Raw genomic sequence first — 21,137 nt, forward strand, 5'->3', positions numbered from 1 at the left:
TGATTACACTCAAAGAGAATGTCAACATAAAAATAATCGTTGATGATAGAGGACAACTCCTTGATACTGTTACAGGTAACATATTATCTACTGATAGATCCTATCGTAAGCTTTCGGGTATTAGCATTCAACGGAAGATCAAAAAAAGAAAGGCCTACTCTTCTACTAATATCATAAACCATATCTTGTGTACGTGCCGAAACTGTGACCTGTGTAAAAACAATGTGATAATAGACAGTGAAATTGCCAGAAAAATAAAAAGGGCATTGGTAGAAAATATCAGTATGGAATATAAAGATGAATCGATGAAAAACAAAGTACCAGCAAATGTTACTGCAATTGATCAAACAGTCAATGAACCAAATAATACCAAAGACGAAAATTCGTTTTCTAAGTTTTTATCGGATACATCAGATAACAGTCATAAAATCCAAGTTCTATTCATTTTGACTTCATGCCTCGTTACGTTGAATTTAGGTTAGACCGGTTATAGAAGGCATCACACCCGCTCAGACACACAGTCATAGTGAGAGATATATTCAAAAAGTTGAGTTAATTTACGTTCACTTAGAGTGGCGCCCTGACTTGGAGTGGTCAGACACACAGTCATAGTGAGTGAGATTCCAAAAGTTGGGTTGATCTAGGTTCGCTTAGAGTGGTGCGCGCGCCACTCTAATATATTCTTTCTGGTACTTAGATTTTGTCAATTTTATCTGATGTATCTGTCATGTGATGTTGATAATGCATTTAAGGGATGTTGATAAAGCATTTATTCACTCTGATACTTAAATTTTGTCAATTTTATCCCATGTATCCGAGAAAGGGATGTTGATATAGAATTTAATAACTCTGATACTTAGATTTTGTCAATTTTATCCCATGTATTCGAGAAAAGGATGTTGATATAGAATTTAATCAATCTGATACTTAGATTTTGTCAATTTTATCCGATATACCCGACAAATGATGATGATAAAGCATTTATTCACTCTGATACTTGGATTTAGTAAATTTTATCCCATGTATCCGAGAAAGGGATGTTGATATTGAATTTAATCACTCTGATATTTAAATTTTAATCGCTCTGATACTAAGATTTTGTCAATTTTATCCGACATATCCGGTACAGGATGTTAAAGCATTTATTCACTCTAATATTTAGATTTTGTCAAATTTTATTCGATGTATCTGACAAAGGATGTTGATAAAAAAAAAAAAATTATTTACTCTAACACTTATATTCTGTCAATTTTACCCCATGTATTCGAGAAAGGGATGTTGATATAGAATTTAATCAATCTGATACTTAAATTTTGTCAATTTTATCCGATATAGCCGACAAATGATGTTGATAATGCATTTAAAGGATCTTGATAAAGCTTTTATTCACTCTGATACTTAGATTTTGACAATTTTATCCCATCTATCCGAGAAACGGATGTTGATATGGAATTTAATCACGCTGATACTTAGATTTTGTCAATTTTATCCAACATATCCGACAAAGGATGTTGATAATGAGTTTATTCACTTTGAAAGTTAGATTTTATCAAATTTATCCTACGTAACTCGCCCAGGATGTTGATAAAAAAATTATTCACTCTGACGATTCGATTTTGTCAATTATATTCGTTTTATCTGATAAAAGATGTTGATAATGAATTTATTCACTCTGATAATTAGATTTGTCAATTTTATCTGCCATAACCGACAAAGGATGATGATAATGAATTTATTCATTCTGATACACAGATTTTGTGAATGTTTTTTGATGTATCAGAAAAAGGGAAGTTAATAAAGAATTTATTCAATCTGATACTTAGATTTAGTCAATTTTATCCGATGTATCGGACAAAAGATGTTTATAGCAAAAGTTGATTCACTCTGATACTCAGATTTTGTCAATTATTTTCGTTGTATCTGACAAAAAATGGTAATAAAAAAAATTATTCACTCTGACAAGATTTTGCCAATTTTATCCCATGTATCCGAGAAAGGGATGTTCATATAGAATTTAATAACTCTGATACTTAGATTTTATCCTAGATATCCGACAAAGGATGTTGATAAAGCATTTAATCACTCTGATACTTAGATTTTGTCAATTATATTTGGTGTATTTGACAAAAGATGTTGATAAAAAAATATTATTCACTCTGACACTTACCGTTTGTCCATTTTATCGAGCATATCCGAAAAAGGATGCTGATATAGAATTTAATCAATCTGATATTTTAGATTTTGTCAATTATATTCGTTGTTTCTGACAAAAGATGTTAATAAAAAAAAAATTATTCACTCTGATACTTAGATTTTGTCTATTTTATCCCATGTATCCGAGAAAGGGATGTTGATATAGAATTTAATCACTCTGATACTCAGATTTTATCCAAGATATCCGACAAAGGATGCTGATAAAGCATTTAATCACTCTGATACTTAGATTTTGTCAATTATATTTGATGTATTTGACAAAAGATGTTAATAAAAAAATTTATTCAATCTGACACTTAGCTTTTGCCAATTTTATCCAGCTTATCTGACAAAGGATGCTGATATAGAATTTAATCAATCTGATATTAAGATTTTGTCAATTATATTAATTGTATCTGAAAAAAGATGTTGATAAAAACAAAATATTCACTCTTACACTTAGGTTTTGTCAATTTTATCCCATGTATTCGAGAAATGGATGTTGATATAGAATTTAATCAATCTGATACATAGATTTTGTCAATGTTATCAGATATACCTGAAAAATGATGCTGATAATGTATTTATTCACTCTGATACTTAGATTTTGTCAATTATATTTGATGTATCTGACAAAAGGTGCTGATAAAAAATATTTATTCACTCTGACACTTAGATTTTGTCATTTTTATCCAAAATATCCGACAAAGGATGCTGATATGGCATTTCTTCACTCGGATGCTTATATTTTGTCAACTAAATTTGTTGTATCTGACAAAAGGTGTTAATAAAAAAAAATTATTCACTCTGACACTTAGCTTTTGTCAATTTTATCCCATGTATTTAAGAAACGGTTGTTGAGATAAATTTTAATTATTGTGATACTTATATCTTGTCAATATTATCCGATATAACAAACAAAGGATGTTGATAAAGCGTTTATTATCTCTGATACTTAAAATATGTAAATTTTATCCCTTGTATCCGAGAAACAAATGTTGATATGGAATTTAATCACTCTGATACTTAGATTTTAATCACTCTGATACTTAGATTTTGTCAATTTCATCCGACATGTCCGATAAAGGATGTTGATAAAGTATTTATTCAGTCTGATATTTACATTTTGTCAATTTTATTCGATGTATCTGACAAAGGATGTTGATGGAAGCGAGTTCAATCGATAAAGAATGTTAATAAAGAATTTGTTCAATTTTTTTCATAATTTCCTGAATTAAATTTCTGTATTGTGTATCCAAGAGGTGAATTTAAGAAAGAGTTTGTTACTTACTTACTTACAATTTTCTCATAATGACAAATCCAACAACTGATGTTAATAAAGAATTTATTCATTCTGATACTTAGATTCTGTCAATGTTATCCCATGTATCTGACAATAGATGTATGCAAATTCCTTTTCTTACATCTCCGATGTTTTAATAGACATTCTAAACGTTTGATATGCTAGCTATACATAACAATGTATATTATTTTAATATACATAAAAATAATGAATACATAACAATGTAATGCATAATATATTTTTAATGAAATAATACTATGTAGAATATTAATACAAAAATATATTATGATACATTATTAATATCAGTGATCAGCTTTTGACATTTTGAATCTGTTCCATAAAATAGTTCACCATGTTCTTTCTTGATATTGTAGTTATTGTCCACTCTTAGTTCGTTATCAGTAGAATAGTCATTATTCCATTTTGAGTCATACACAATTTTTACTGGTATATCATCGTCAGGCTCAATATGCTTTTCGTCTTTGTTATTATTTGGTTCATTGACTGTTTGATCAATTGGCAGTAAAGTTTGCTAGTACTTTGTTTTTCATCGATGCATCTTTATATTCCATAGTGATATTTTCTACCAATACCCTTTTTATTTTTCTGGCAATTTCACTGTGTATTATCAGATTAATTTTACACAGGTAACAGTTTCGGCACGTAGACAAGATATGGTTTATGATATTAGTAAAAGAGTAGGCCTTTCTTTTTTTTGATCTTCCATTGAATGCTAATACCCGAAAGCTGGCGATAGGATGTATAAGCAGGTAATGTGTTACCTGCAACATTAGCAAGGAGTTGTCCTCTATCATCAAAGAATATTTTTATGTTGGCATTCTCATTGAGTGCAATCATCTCTGGAGATCTCAATCTTGCATATCCACCAACAAAAGAGTTGAATTTTTTCGGTACTCCAAAGAAATTTAATTCCTTACTGTCATGACAATGCATGTATACATTTCCAATAGTGCTACCACTTGTACTTGTTTCATAGTTTAAATACTTCTCCTTGTCGGCATTCAGTGCTACAATAACATTGGCATGTGAACACACTTTATTAAAATGCTCCAACATCACTTTTTTTAAAAAAATATGACTGATGTGTTTATCGTTCCACTGCGTAAAAAATACTGATTTAATACATGTAATAAACTAGATAGTGTCGATAACCCGCCATAAAGTACCAGTGGGAAAGCCGCATCGTGTCTCTGAGCAAGCATAGAGTACAATTGTTAGAGCCGTAAGCATATTTTATGTCATTTTAAGATACGTAAAAAAAAAGTTGAATAATTTCGGTCCAAAAAATTTTTAGTCCAATAAAAAAAGTCCTACTACAAACATTACTTTTCAAATAGTAAAGCTCATGACTAACATGTCTATACCATTCTCATTTTTGAGTTTGGAAAATATTAAATGTGATTTTTTTTTTGTTTTAAGTATTTTTCATCTCATTCGAAGACATGTAAAAAAAATTAGAAAAAAATATATCATGTTAAAAAAAATCATAAAAAAAAGTTAAAAAAAAACGGAAAAAAAATTTAAAAAAATGGGGGGGGCCAAAAATTTGGAGGGAGGAGGAAACCTTTGAGTTTTGGGATAGGGGACCTTTGGAGGGTTGAGGTATCTGGTGGTTAGGGTCGTTTGTGCTTATGATCCTTGATGGTTCGTACTCACATACACCTTACTACTTGATTTGCAAGGATTTCTAAGGTTTGTTCTGAATTTCATTATTAAAATTCTTTTCTTGCCATCTACATCTCTCTTAGTATCAACTTTTTAGTATACTATAACGTTGAACTCTATTTTAAATTGAAAACACTGTTCAGACACCGCTTGTGTATTATAAAGAACACATCAAAGAAGTAGAGCTAGTTCAACTCAGAAGACCTTTTTTTCATCACTAACCATTTCCATAGATTGATATTGTTCCAAATTTATAATAAATAATCTATGAGTTAAAAACCCCGAGGGGTTACCTTAACTGATAATCACCAATTCGCAAATGCTATTCCCTTTTCTTTTTTTTGCAATTAGAGTTAGCTTTAGCAGCGACACATTCCTAACAAACTAGTCTTGACTAAAGGCAATTGTCCAATAATCAGTTTAACCCTTTTTTCTTCACCTTCATACGATTCAATTCGCAAATGCTATCTAGCTCTGTTTTTTACCCTATTATTCAATTAATATCGTTCGTATAGTCCAATTCTCAAATGCTATACCCTTTTTTGCAATTAGAGTTGGCTTTAGCAGCGACACATTCCTAACAAACTAGTCTTGACTAAAGGCAATTGTCCAATAATCAGTTTAACCCTTTTTTCTGCACCTTCATACGATCCAATTCGCAAATGCTATCTAGCTCTGTTTTTTCCCTATTATTCAATTAATATCGTTCGTATAGTCCAATTCGCAAATGCTATACCCTTTTTTCTCCACCTTCATACGATCCAATTCACAAATGCTATCTAGCCACACATTCCTAACAAACTAGTCCTGACTAAAGGCAATTGTCCAAAAAATCAGAAACCAGTCAGATAGCACATACTTCAAAGAAATGGAACAGTGGATAATGCATGGGTGATAGAGAGCTTATCCTACAAAATCATTCCTAAATACGCAATTTGACAATTTCTAGTTTTATGATGAAAGTTTCTCAAAAACCAGTCTGCTTGCGTTATAAGTCTCAATTATACTCTCAAAACGTGTTTGATCACTTATAGGTATATAATATAAAAGGATTGGTCGCTTTTTGCAATGTGCACGTCAAACTGCACGGTGTATTCATGCCTCAGGCGTAGGTTTTCTCGTAGGCTTGAAACTTTATTCACCCTTACTACTCTTACTGCTACTAACGCTGCTACTGCTACTACAACCATTGCTACTACGCAAGCTAAGGGTATTAAGGTGAAGCTTTCACGGAATGTTTAGGCTCATGTTGAACTAAATCAAAACAAACTAAGAGCATGTAGATAGTTAAAACAGTGACACAGCAATATCTCAAGAACCATTTACATTCTTAATTTGGGCCTTTTAGGCTATGTTTCGGTAGATTTTGAATTAATCAGACTGTACCATCTGTATACTATTAATACTACTGCTACCGCTACTGTGGCTAATGTCGCTAAGGGTATTAAAGTGAAACAGTTAGGGAATGTTAAGGGCGAGTTCCGATTAAAAAAAAAACAAAAAAAAAAAACACATGCAACCATATTTTCAAATCTTTTTTCGTAGTAAACTTTTAAAGGAGCTCATTCCAGTAGTATTACAACTGGTGTTGTCATACAATAGTGAAATAATTGGAACATCGCCCGATTGGTTTCGTCAAGTGTTTACAAAATTAGCGTTGCTAGTCCTTGTTTGTCTCTATACGTCGAACAATTGACAAAGCCAATAAATCGTTCTAGCACATTTAAGTCTATCGTCCTGCTAATGGTAAAAGACTTCTAATGTTCTGACTTCTAATGGTAAGTCTTCTAATGTTCTTCTAATGGTAAGTCTTCTAATGTTCTGCTTTGTTGCATCTTACCTCGTCCACATTCAAGGAAAATATTACACATGCTTATGCCTCCTTTACAATTGCCTCTCTATTAAGGCATGCTGTCACATCAAAGATCTCAATTTGGATATCTTGACTGTAAGAATTCCAATTTTTTTCAAACTAAGTGCCAAAATTCTTGTTGCACTTTGAGGGAAGTTTACTTATTTCCAAGAAATTTCCCTTATGCTTAGATGAGGAGTCCTCTTGGTGTCTCTTAAAGGCAAATCCTGACGTACAATGTTTAATATTATATTTTTAAGTTTTAACAAATAATCTCTATTTTCAATAATATTCTGCACTTTTTGTTTAGAACTTGCAGGTAGGCATCCCCAGTTTTTTTTTTTCAGATGTTTGAGACAAAACATATTTTTTGCGTATTTGAGATGGAGTGAAGATTGTGCATTTTTCTTAGTCCTTCACCTAGTTTCTCAGTTGTTGAATTTTCCAATTTTTCTAATTTTCACAATTTTTTGCGTCGGTCACAGACTCCTTACTTTATTAAGCGCCTGTACACAAAACATTAGATATTGTCTCCCTCCGTGTTGTATTTCAAAAACTGTATTATTCTAATACAGTTAAAATTTGACTTAAAAAGTTAGGTTTGAAAAGGCTCTCCTCACGTTTAGGGTAGCTCTGGGTATGATACTAAGCATACAAACACTGAAAAACAGTTGTTTTTTTTTCTAGTCAAAGTAAAGAACGACTCAAACTGAACATAATTTATTATGTATTTAAGGTGCTACGCCAAAGTTTGACTTTCATCCCAAACCCTTTAAGAAGGACTTCTCAAGCATAATCGCTCATAAATGCTATCAGCATAGCACTGAAAACTTTAATCCAAAGAGTGCAAGATTAAGAGGGGCAGTCCCCCCCCCAAACATACAAATACAGAATAACAGAAGAAACATACAGAATAATGTTTCTTTGTTTCAAATTTTAATGTTGCTTTTTATATTCAATTGAGACAAGCTTTTTTATTTTAACTTATGAAAATTAACTTTTAAAAGTCCTTCTCTACAATGGATTAAGGTAGCCTATATATCCATTGTAACTATTTGTAGAGGCTTAATTACTTAATAGGGGACTGCACAGACATGTGTTACCATAGTAGTTTTGTATGTTAATTTTATTTAGATTTTTCTTGCGCTACTCCCTTTTGTTTTTATTATTTTAATTGGTTAATAAATTATTACTCTTAGGACGAAAATCATATAAAGCAATATTACTAACCTGTGTATTTTAATATTTATATTATTTCTTTTCAGTTAAACCCATGAGAAAAAGATTGTTCTCATAAAAAGCTTGTGATCGGAAAGTGATCGGAGGGCAACTAGCCCCCCCCACGCCCATCCTTCCCCCAAAAACATCCAATCAAAATTTTTAGATAGCCATTTTGTTCAGCGTAATTGATTTTAGGATAGAAAATATGTTTTTGAGGAGGACACTCCCCCAGAGCCCTCAGGGCAAGGGTTTTAAGTTATGCCTTGGGGACATATTAGGTTTTTAAAGAAGGTATTGTCGTAGAAACTTCAAAAAAAGCTCAGTCGATTGGAAATTCAAAGGGCTAGTGCCCTTTTTAATAGTCGAAAGTGACTGGAGGGCAACTAGCCCCCGCCACACCCATCATTCCCCGAAACACATCCAATAAAAATTTTGAGATAGCCGTTTTGTTCCGCGTAGTTGATTTCCAGATAGAAAATACATTTTTGAGGAGGACATTCCCCCACAACCCTCAGAGCAAGGATTATAAGTTAAGCCCTGGAGGCATATAAGTTTTTTATTGGCATCTTTGTCGTAGAAACGGGAAAAAGGGCTCATTCGATTTGAAATTCAAAGGGCTAGTACCCTTTTAGATAGTCGAAAGTGATTTGAGGGCAAATAACCCCCCTCTCACGACCACCTTTTCCCCGACACCAGCCAATAAAAATTTTTGGATAGCCATTGCACTCAACGTAGTTAAATGTTCTGGAAATGAGGTCTTTGAGGAAGACAACCCCTCTCCCCACAGCCCTCAGGGCTCGAGTCGTCAGTTTTGCCCTGGGGATATATAAAGTTTTTATAGAAAGCGTTGTTGTAGAAACTTCAAAAGGGCTTCCAATTGAAAATTCAATTGGAAATTGAAAGGGCTACTGCCTTTTTTAATAGTTGAACGTGATTGGATAGCGACTAACGCCCCTCTCACACCCACCGTTTTCCCAAACACGTCGAATGAAAATTCTGAGACATCCATTTTGTTCAACGTAGTTAAAAGTTCTGGAAATTAGGTCTTTTTGGATGATAACCCCCTCAGAGCCCTTAGTGCAAGGGTTACAAGTTATGCCTTGGGGCATATAAAGTTTTTATTGAAAGCGTTGTCGTAAAAACTTCAAAAGGGCTCATTCAAGTGGAAGTTGAAAGGACTAGCGCCTTTTTTAATAGTTGAAAGTGATTGGATAGCGACTAACGCCCCTCTCACGCCCACCATTTTCCAAAACACATCAAATCAAAATTTTGAGATATCCATTTTGTTCAAGGTAGTTGAACGTTCTGGAAATTAGGTCTTTTAGGACGATAACCCCCCTCAGAGGCCTCAGTGCAAGGGTTGTAAGTAATGCCCTGGGGGCATAAATGGTTTATATAGAACTTTTTTTCATAATTCAGAGGCAGCACAATAGCAATGTCGAAGGGTGGAGCAACGACACTCAAAAACGGGCCAAGAAACGGGGATTAGGTAAAGAGGAGGATACTCCCAAGTAGAACCCTGGACAAGAGTTTTAAACGTTGCCCTGGGGACGCACAAGGACGATGTTGGCGGAATTTATTGCTTATTAATTTTAACCCTTAAAGCAGGGCACTCCGTATCAAAGAAGTTGTCGTAGAAACGTCGAAAAGGGCTCATTCAATTGGAAATTGGAGTGGCTTGTGCCCTTTTTAATAGTCGAAAGTGATTGGAAGGCGACTAACACCCTTTCCATGTCCACCATGTCCCAAAACATATCCAATCAAAATTTTGAGATACCCAGTTTGTTCAGCGTAGATGATTTCCAGATAGAAATTATGTTTTTGAGGACAGTCCCCCACAGCCCTTAGGGCTAGGGTTGTAAGTTATGCCCTGGGGGCATAGACGGTTTTTTATATAAGGCGTTGCCGTAGAAATTCAAAAAAGGCTCATTCGATTGGAAATTCAAAGGGCTAGTGCCCTTTTTAATAGTCAAAAGTGATTGGAGGGCAACTAACCCGCCTCTCACGCCAACCTTTTCCCCAAACACATCTAATCAAAACTTTGAGATAGCCATTTTATTCAACGTAGTCTTATGTTCTGGAAATTAGGTCTTTGAGGATGACAAAACCCCATAGCCCTCAGGGCAACGATTGTAAATTATGCCCAGGGGGCATATAAGGTTTTTATATAACGCGTTGTCGTAGAAACTTCAAAAAGGGTTCATTCGATTGGAAATCGAAATGGCTAGTGCTCTTTTTAGTAGTCGAAAGTGATTGGAAAGCAACTAACGCCGCTTCCATGCCCAGCATTTCCCCAAACACATCCAATAAAGATTTTGGGATAGCCATTTTGTTCTACGCAGTTCAGAGTTCACGAAATTATACCTTTGACCAGGGCACTCCCCCCACTGTCTTCAGGGCAAGGGTTATAATTTATTCCCTGGGGGCATATAAGGTTTTTATTGAAATCTTTGTCGTAGAAACTTGAAAAAGGGCTCATTCAATAGGAAATTCAAAGGGCTAGTGCCCCTTTTTATAGTCTCGAAAGCGATTTGAAGGCAAGTAACCCTTCTCTCACGCCCACCTTTTCTCCAAACACATCCAATCAATATTTTAGATAGCCATTTTATTCAACGTGGTTGAAAGTTTTGGAAATTAGGTCTTTAAGGATGAACCCTCCCCCACAGCCCTTAGGGCCAGGGTTGTAAGTTATGTCGCGGGGGCATATAAGGTTTTTATTGAAAGCGTAGAAACTTCAAAAGGGCTCATTCAATTGGAAATTGAAAGGGTTAGTGCCTTTTTTAATAGTTGAAATTCATTGAAGAGTGACTAACGCCCCTCTCACGCCCACCATTTTCCCAAACACATCCAATCAAACTTTTGAGATATTCATTTTGTTCAACGTAGTTGAAAGCTCTTGAAATTAGTCTTTTAGGACGAAAACTCCCTCAGAGCCCTCAGTGCAAGTGTTATATGCCATGGGGGAATATAAAGTATATATAGAAAGTTGTTATAGAAATTTCAAAAAGGGCTCATTTGATTGGAAATTGAAATTGCCCTTTTTAATAGTCGAAAGTGAGTGAAGAGTAATTAACCCCCCTCTTAAATCCACCATTTCCTTAAAAACATTCAATCAAAGTTTAGATATAGCCATTTTGTTCAACGCAGTTGAAAGTTCTGGAAATTATTTATTTAAGGAGGACAAACCCCCCCCCCCCAGAGCCCAAATGGCAAAGGTTGTAAGTTCTGCCCAAGGGGCATATAAAGTTTTTATAGATAGAGTTGTCGTAAAACTTCAAAAGCACTCATTTAATTTGGAATTGACAGGACTAGTGCCCTTTGTAATAGTCGAAAGTGATTGGAGGGTAACTAACCCCCCTCTCACGCCCACAATTCCTCCAAACACATCCAATGAAAATTTTCAGATAGCCATTTTGTTAAACGTAGTAGAAAGTTCAGGACATTAGGTCTTTAAGAATGACACCCCCCCCCCCAGTACTCAAGGCAAGGGTTGTAAGTTATGCCCTGGGGGAATATAAGATTTGTATTGAAAGGGCTAATCTGATTGGAAATTGAAAGGACTAGGGCCATTTTTAATATTTACAAGTGATTGGAAAGCTACTACCACCCCTTTCATGTCAATTATTTTTCCAAACACATCCAATCAAAATTTTGAGACAGGCATGTTGTTTAATGTAGTTGAAATCTCTGACAATTCGATGTTAGAGGATGACAACCACCCTAACAGACCTTAAGGTAGGGTTGTAATTTATGCCCTGGGGGCATATAAGGTGTTTATAGAAAACGTTGTCGTTTCCAATAGGGCTAATTCGATTGGAAATCTAAAGGCCTAGTGCCCTTTTTAGTAGTCGAAAGTGATTGGAAGGCTTGACGTTTTTATAGTAAAGATCGATGTGGGTATAATATAATACTTTTTGTTTTTGTTGTTGTTTAGACCAGGACACTTTGTATCGAAGGAGTTGTCGTGGGAACTTCGAAAAGGCCTCATTCGATTGAAAATAGAAAGGGCTGAGGCCCTTTTTTATAGTCAAAAGTGATTGGAGGGCAGCTAATCCCCCTTCCACCCCCCCCCCCACCCCCACCCTCCCATTTGCCTATTATTTGCAAAGACTAAATGTTGTCCCAACATTAAATAAAAATTCACTGTGATAATGCCAATTCCCGGTAAGGCATCTCAGCAGTATCCCAAGAACGACTGAGGGTATTATGTTCAAACTTTCGGGGCTACTACTGCTCTTAAAATTAAACCAAATCAAAATGGTGTTAGTGTATCCAAGCTATCAAAGAAAGTAAACAGATTTTTTTGCGAATGGTATCAAGTTTTCCATTTCAGGTCAACTAGAGGAGGTATGAAACTAAATTAAACAGTACCATTTGTGTCCAGATTTTTAAAAGGGTGTATTATGTTTAAAATTGCTGAAAATTTTTCTCCAGCATACAAATAGCGGCCAAACTATGAAGTCACAAAAAATGAAAAGATTTGACTTAGTTTTGTCTATTTCCCTAAAATGACTATGTCATTATAAAATGAACAGAAATTAATTAAAAAAACTTTTCCCACAAAATTTGTTTTTCAATTAAAAGTGAATAACTCACATAAACCAGCATTTAGTAACACTCAAGTCAAATAATCTTGTAAGCGTTGAAATACCGACAACCAGTATTGATAAATAAATGAAACCCAAAACATATAGAAATTACAATAATTAACCAATTCTAACTCCACGCGAGCTGAAATCAACACACGTTGGGCGCCAACCCCATATGCCTTCCCAAGCGCAGAACAAAATTTTCACTTAAATGAAAAATACAAATGAATGTGCATTGTCAGTTTAATATACATATACTGAAATTTAGTAATTAAAATGTTAATAGTATTTTATTTATTAAAGTTATAAAAGTAAAAACATTAATATTTTTTCAGTAAAGTGCAAATTTTGTTCTGGGCTTGGGAAGGCATAGGGGTTTTGCGCCCAACTTATCTTAATTTCTGCTCGTTTTGAGTTTGATTTGGTTAGTTATTGTAATTTCTGTTTGATTTGGGTTTCATTTATTTATCGATGTTGATTTGTGGTAGTTTCACACTTGGTAGATTATTTGATTTTATTTTTGCTAATTTTTTGTTAAATAGAGTTCTTTACTTTTGTTTGAAAAACTTATTTTGTGGAAAAAGTTTTTTAATTAATTTATCAAAACATGATCAACACAAGCAAAAACAAAAAAAATCACCAGAATAATCAAGGCTATTGAATAGAAATAATTAAATTAGACCTAATTTTAATATAAAATAATGTTATTCACTGAAGTCTCAGCGATTTTTTGCTGTAGAATTGAATTACAAAATAGAAAATTTTCGAATTATATTTTGATTTCAGCAAAAACAATCATTTAATTCAAAGGAATGGAACAGTGGTTTACTTCAATGTTATCTGGATAGTTTGACAAACTATCAAGATTCTCTAGTCACTTATTTGACTGTTTTGAATATCTAAGTATGCTACCGAATAACTTAATACATAAATTAAAAAACCTTAAATTCAAATTTGAATAATTTAATCATGCATCTCTGCTTTCCTTCTAAAGAAATCAGCTGCATGTTTTGGAAATACAATTCCTCAGCATGTCAAAACCATGAAAGCTTCTTAAAAGTTGTAAATAACCGTAAAGAATTCGCTACTCTTCTTGTGGAAGTAGTTCCATAATATTAATAAACAAATTATAGAAAATATTGAATGTGCAAACCAAAAAGAAATACAAAACTAACATAAAGGAAATGTAAAGAAAGAAAAAAAACGATAAGAGACCAGCGTCTAATCTAAAGCAGCGAAAAAATAGAAAAACTTAATGACAAGGAAGAAGATTCTTGGTACTTGTGCATTATATGGTACTCACGGAAGAAGTCAAGTTTGGTTAATGCTAATGAAATAAAATGAAATAGGATGAATATATAATAGTTTAGAAACAAATTTGGGCTATATACTTGCGCATTACGGGGGGTGGGGGTAAAGCATAGCATATATTAAATACGTAACCTAACCTAACTCGGTACCTTCCCCCCACCCCTAAACCCCAAAAACAGCAGTTTAAATATTGTAAACGCAATTTAAATCACGCTTTGCCATCCATCTATCTCTTGCAAATATCCGTTTGACGGGTATCCATTAGTAGTTCCTTGTACAGTCCATAACGGTATGTACCATATAATGAACAAGTACCAGATTCTTATAAAGGCACTGTAAGAAGGCCATGTTTTTGTGTAATTTTAGTAATTCAATTTCAGTAAAAGTTGGAATCCTCTTTGCTCCAATAGCTCGGAAATAAACCGACTATTTCAAATTATCTTAAATTTGAAAATACCTTCACTTTGTATACCTGGTCGTAAATCCTGAAAAACAGTTTTTTGTTTAAATATCGAACGACATTTTGAACCCATAATGAATAGTCGAAGACCCAATCTAGACCAGTTTTGTATAAAACAGAGTGGAATGTCAATGAACTGTTAAGACATTTCAAGCTTCTAGAATAAAGGCCTTAAAATACTGGGAAAAACCACTTTTTAACAGAAAGGTTGGCGATTAGCTAAAAGGACGGAACAGAAAGGTCGCTAAGCGAATCAAAATTAAGTACCAAATTGAATTAAATGTACTGATCAGAGACAAATCAGGGTTGAGTTATTTCTGGAATTAGGAAATGAGTAACTAGACTTCTCTTTAACTAGTAAAATATTAACCACTTGCCTGTCAAAATTTATCTGAATGTAATACTCAGATAAAGTTGTGAAACTGTGAAACTTTTATGTAGCTTGGTACAGACCAAAAAGAACCTATGCCTGTGTCAAAATAAGTAGACAATCAAATCTTTTGAACCACTTTTGCCCTAACTGTAGTAAGAGCAATAGTTCCCCCCTTGAAAACTTGCCAGTTGATTTATTAAGGGTTTAAGCCTAACGGATGGTTCAAGGTAGCCCTTGGATCTATTCTTATTAGTTAAGAGATACGTGATCTAATTAAAATTGATTAGAGTATAGAAAAAGGGTGGAGATCACCCTTGTAAATAACTCAAGATTTTGTTTTTTGTTAGATTTTTATTCTATTTGGTGGTTGGCCTCAAAGTTTCGTCTGTATATTTCCCTTTAATTAAGGCTGGCTCTGTCTAAATAAAGGATAAACTTTATTAAAGAATAAAATAATCTAAGATTAATTAAATTTAAGAACTCTAATGAGTTTCTTCCCAGAAACACAAAATTTGTGGAATAAGTTTCGAATAACTTAAGGTTTAGGTGGAAAAACCCATAACAAGGAGTAAAAGCTATAGAAGCGTTTGTTATTCCCCTTTTCCAGCCTAGTGTTTCTTGGAACTTAAGCCTAGTGTTTGTAATAGGTGTCACACCCAGAAATTGGAATTCCCTGGAATCCAGTTTTGCGTACCCCCTACTTGGATCATTCTAACGTTATACGGCAGTCTGAATCAAAGAGGAGAATCCTATATTTTATTTGTTTTTTACCTACCTGATTCTTTCCCGGGTGTAAATACAAGTGGTGGTCTTGATGTTATTCAGAGAGACTCAGGAAAAGGGAGTACTATTAGACATGCAGAGAGTTTAAGATCTTTCCAGTCTAGGGAAGCTCAATCCAGGATCTTTCCTATTGAAGTCTAAGATTTGCCCGAGATCCAAGGAACAATGATTCATTTTACATGAAATAATTAGAAATTACCTTGTTTTGGATTAAACTGATAAATTACTGTCTAATCAAGTTTGGTTTTTTCGAGTTTTGGCTCACCATAGAAGCAATAATTTAGAGTAAAGGATTTTAATACCCCAGGACCCAAGCCTTAACTAATTATTCACGTCTAACTTATTCAATTAGAAATATTCAATAGCCCTAAAATTAAAAATAAGCCTTTTTCTCGGTGAACGGCGTTGATAAATAGAGGAAACCTCCTGGACGACGGACACACACACACACAATATATGTAAGAGTATCCAACCCTGAAAAGAGTCATTAAAGGAAGGGTTATAATAATTAGAATTACAATGTTTCTCCTATTTGATTGAGTTTACTAATAAAATCAAGCTGTCACCAGATTTTGAGCACCGATTCGATCTAAATTGCCTCAGTTTATCACGCTACCAATTAATTGATTGTACTTTTAAGAACTCTGGGTAGAAAGGCTTATAAATGAAATTTAAACCGTTCAAAAAGAACGCTTAGAGGGAAAATAAAAAAACAAGTTTTTTAAACTGAAAGTAAGGAGTGACATTAAAACCTAAGACGAACAGAAATTATTCTGTATATGAAAGGGGCTGTCCCCTCCTCAACGCCTCGCTCTTTACGCTAAAGTTTTTATTGTTTAACAAAAATAGAGTTGTGAGAAAGTCAAACTTTAGCGTAAAGAGCGAGGCGTTGAGGAGGGGACCGCCCCCTACAAATAAGGAATAATTTCTGATCGTTTTTAGTTTTAATGTAGCGCCTTAATGTAAGTTTAAAAAACTTGTTTTTTTTATTTAATTTATGATCCTTTTTTATTTAATGCAGCTTTTATTTTGGCTCACCGTCATTGAATAAGTAAACAAAATTTGCATAAAAGTTTTACTTTTCTTTTGTTAAACGGCTGTCTCTAAATTTGGTTCTGACGTAATTTACAAATTAACTGACGTAACCAACTTCTATATTCGTATATTTTTCTCCTTGCGAAAAATACGAAGTTGCAGATTTTTGCAGATATGAGCTTGAAACCTATGTAAGAGGGTTTTCTGATACGCTGAATCTGACGGTGTAATTTTCATTAAAATTCTTTCATTTGTAGGGGTTGTTTCCCCCCTCTTTAAAAAATCAGGTAAATTTTCTCAGGCTCTTAGCCTTTGATGAGTAATATTAAACTTAATAAAATTTATATATTTAGAATCAGCATTATAAGCCCATTCTTTTGATACATTTATTGACATCAAAATTCCGTTTTTAAAAGTTTCGATTACTATTGAGCCGTATCGCTTGTTTTTTTATTGTTTTTTTTTTATTCCGTATATGTTACTACGTATATGAGGGGGTTCTCCCCTTAGTCAATACCACGCTCTTTGCGTTAAAAGTAAAAAAAAGTTTAATTTACAAACCCCTGAATCACAAAGGCCGTTTAATTAGAATAGATAGCTCTTTTGAAAGCATTAAAAAAACTGTAGCGTAAAGAGTGAGGTATTGATTTGGGGGCGAACCCCCTCATATACTTAATAATTTTTGTTCGTTTTAAGTTCTAATGTTACTTCTTACTTTCAGTTGAAAAAACTTGTTTTTTTTAAAATTTAATTTCTGATCGCTTTTTAAATAATGCTTGGAAATCCGGCGCCCCCTTCATAAAAATGTCCCTTACCCCAAAGAAACATCCTCCACAAAAAGATTCTCCCGAATAACAACCTCCACCACCCCCCCCCCCCCCACCAGAAAAAATCCTTCCTGAAAATGTCTTTATACTTCCCAAGAACCAATACAATATGAAAGCAATGGGCAAAGTTCATAACTTGCAGCTCTTCTCCTGGGAACTGTCGGGGATTAAGTCATCCTAAAAGACATATTTATTAAATTTTCGACTATGCTGAACAAAATGGCTATCTCAAAATTTTGATCAGGTGATTTTGAGAAAAAAATGACCGTGGAAGGGGGCCTAGTTGCCCTCTATTTTTTTGGTCACTTAAAAAGGGCACTAGAACTTTTAATTTCCATTCTAATGAGCCCTCCTATGATATTCTAGGACCATTGGGTCAATACGATTACCCCTGGTGAAAAAAAAAATAAATAAACACGCATCGGTGATCTTTCTTCTGGCAAAAAACGGAAAATTCCACATTTTTGTAGATAGGATCTTAAAACCTCTACAGTAGGGTTCTCTGATACGCTGAATATCATGGTGTGATTTTCATTAAGATTATATAATTTTTAGGGGGTCTTTTCCCCTTTTTTCGAAAACAAGCCAAATTTTCTCAGGCGCGTAACTTTCGATGGGTATAATTAAACTTGATGAAACTTATATATTTGAAATAACAATTAAAATTTGATTCTTTTGATGTATCTATTGATATTAAAATTTAGTTTTTTAGACTTTCGGTTACCATTGAGCCGGGTCGCTCCTTGCTTACAGTCGTTACCACGAACTGTTTGATAGGTTTACCCAGAGACTGCTTAGAGCAATAAACAGACTGAGTTTCTAGTCCTAAAAATAGGGCAATCTTACACCACTTACAATTTGTCAAGTAAAATTTAACCTTGGGGAGATAAAATATTACCTCCCTAAAAATATAGAGTACAAATAAATCAGAGGGGAAGCACAGAATATTTTTTGTGTAATTATGATAGTTTATAGCAACCATATGCATAATTTGGAGCAAAAAAGGGATAAATTCAAACCAATTTGGCTACTTCTAATTGTCAATGCGTACCAGAAAAACATTCCAAGTGGCTCATAATATGGAAGGCACGGGGATAGAGGGTGCCTTGGTCTCCAATTCATGTCCTCTGAAATTTCAGTATCTCTCTAATCTCCCAATCAGTTTCTAATATCATGCAATTTTTCTGCTCTTAATTTTTTCTCTTTTATTCTGATCACTATCCTCTACTCGACTATGGGTGTGATTTTTTTTTCTTCATTCTTACGAAAACTTAGACGCTTACCCCGAATGAAAAAAATCTACTTCACTTAGTTCTCAATAAGCTATACTTGCAGATGGCTGACCTTCACTCTCCCAGAGGAGCCTGAATATCTTCTTGCGTCCTGTAAATTTACTTTACATAACTTACTTTCATGAATCAATTGCCTTAATATTACTAAATGACGACTGCTAAAGAAATATTCTAACTATTGATACAGCTGCTAGTGTCATGAATAGGAAGAATTTCAACATTTTACCCAAACGAAGCTCCGTGAAATTTTTCTTCTTTTGTCCTCTTTTCTTCGTGTCTATACTCTAAACACATAGTAAAAGAAACAGTTAGCTTCAAATATAGTTGGTCTTACCGTTAGGATCTTTAGCTTCAAGGCCTTCGGCTTCATATACAATAACGTTGAGCACCAGTATAGGAGCCTGAAAGCATAGGCAATAAATCAAAATCACAAGCTGGACCGTAGCTTTTGGAAAAGAGTAGCTTTTGGAAAGAAATGATAAAAGTGGTATGTCAAAATGAAAACCTACGAAACAGTGTACACTGCACATATGGGAAAATGCGCAAAACTCATTAAGACTGGGACATTTAGGACGAAGGGGGGGGGGTAGATTCAAAAGACTTTCGGGCGTAGATGGATTGTCAATCTCATTTTAAGGGGTTTTCATGGAAATATAGGAAAAGTATTTTATAGACACTACATAATGAGCATACTGGAATTACGCTATTAGTAGAATGTATCTATGGAATTCTACAAGACGTATACACCTTTTCAAAGAGAGTCAGTACTCTCTCACACAGTTTGAAGTGGACATTGCAAAAAAGTTGGCAAGCTATAAAGTGATTAAACACGTTTTGAAACTATAGTCAAGGTTGTATAAGAGAATTAGACTGTTTTTTTTTTTTTTTTGCTATTGATATCAATTGCACAATGAATGTCACAAGAATGTGCAGCGTGTACATTTAAAATAGCTGGCAGTAGTAAAGCATTAATAGATATCACGGGTGATTGCGTAATATGACTTACCACGGGGCAGTCACCTATGGATATCACGATTGATTGCGTAATATGACTTACCAGGGTCAGTCACCTATTACTACGAACGGTAAATGCCTTACCAGACGTTTTTCTAAGGTAACACCCATTTTTTTTGGGTCAATCGGAGAAAGAGAGTGGCGTCTGCTCCATACACAGTAACTTGATTAGTAATTGGATTCAAATATAAGGAGTAATTTTCATTTTAGTTCTTATTAGTCAGAGAACTGAATTCAGAGAGAGAATAGTTTTTTTGAGAGGATATTAGTGAAGAGAAAAAAATGAGTGGTGCATTTACATTATTGGAGATTAATGATGGAACCGACAGCAGCAACGATATACGAGTACCCAATGAAGCTGTGGAAATAACCGCTGGGTCTAGACTATGCCTTGAATGGGATAGTATGTATGCTACAAACGTGATATCATTAAGCAAGTTTAAGCAGGAGGAGCAACTATGTTTTTCTGGAAAAGTGAATATTCTCCATATAAATAAACTTCGGTCAGCATTAGATGTCATATCGAAATATATTGATAAGAACAAAATGCATTAGCAATTATTATTATTGTAATTATGTTAAATAAAACTTTTTCTAAATCAATGGTATTTTTTTCTTTCTATAGTAGACTAGCGTATATTTTCTAGAGTAGAAAAAGAAATTCGGGTTAGTCTGAAGTCGGTTGTGAGAGAGTTAGGATTCTAAAAAATGGATATATTCGAGAAAGAGTGAATCATGAGGATTCTAGTTCTTATGGAAAAACGTTTGATTCTAGATGATGATTTTCTAGAGTTGTCTATTCAAAGGAAGATATTTTATAGGGGAATACTTGTTGATATAATGAAAACTGATTCTCAATCATTACACTATTGTATGAATCTTCTACATCGTGGTCCAAATGCATTTACACAATTTATTTATATATTGATCACGACACGGCAAAATGATATTGTGGATATAATTTTAAACATTAGTTTAGAAATTTAGGACTTTTTTCATGAGAAAGATGGTGCTCAAGGATCATTTAATCCTCTCTCTCTCTATCTCAGACAATTCTGGTTATTGCTAGCTCAGTTTCATTTTGGTAGTGAGAGTGTCAACACATGAAAAAATGTTCCATACATGTCTGTTATGTATGTACACACTGGGTAGCTGATCATCATTAAGTGAGAATTGCACAATGATTTACGAGTATGAT

General features: G+C 34.0%; 1 protein-coding gene across 1 annotated transcript in view; it reads right to left on the reverse strand.

Moving 5' to 3' along the window:
• Positions 1–20,843, reverse strand: part of LOC148942052 (protein unc-13 homolog D-like) — a 31,665-nt gene extending 10,822 nt beyond the window's left edge. Inside the window, exons 1-2 of the mRNA XM_089103220.1 lie at positions 20,769–20,843; positions 19,260–19,326 (exon numbers count right to left, since the gene is read on the reverse strand). Coding sequence (XP_088959346.1) covers positions 19,260–19,326; positions 20,769–20,843 — 142 coding nt within the window. The remainder of the gene's footprint in view (positions 1–19,259; positions 19,327–20,768) is intronic.
• Between the last annotated feature and the right edge of the window lie 294 nt (positions 20,844–21,137).

The sequence above is a fragment of the Artemia sp. Qi Xiang Cuo genome, chromosome 17 (genome assembly GCF_049724085.1).
Source record: "Artemia sp. Qi Xiang Cuo chromosome 17, ASM4972408v1, whole genome shotgun sequence".
Classification (NCBI taxonomy): domain Eukaryota; kingdom Metazoa; phylum Arthropoda; class Branchiopoda; order Anostraca; family Artemiidae; genus Artemia; species Artemia sp. Qi Xiang Cuo.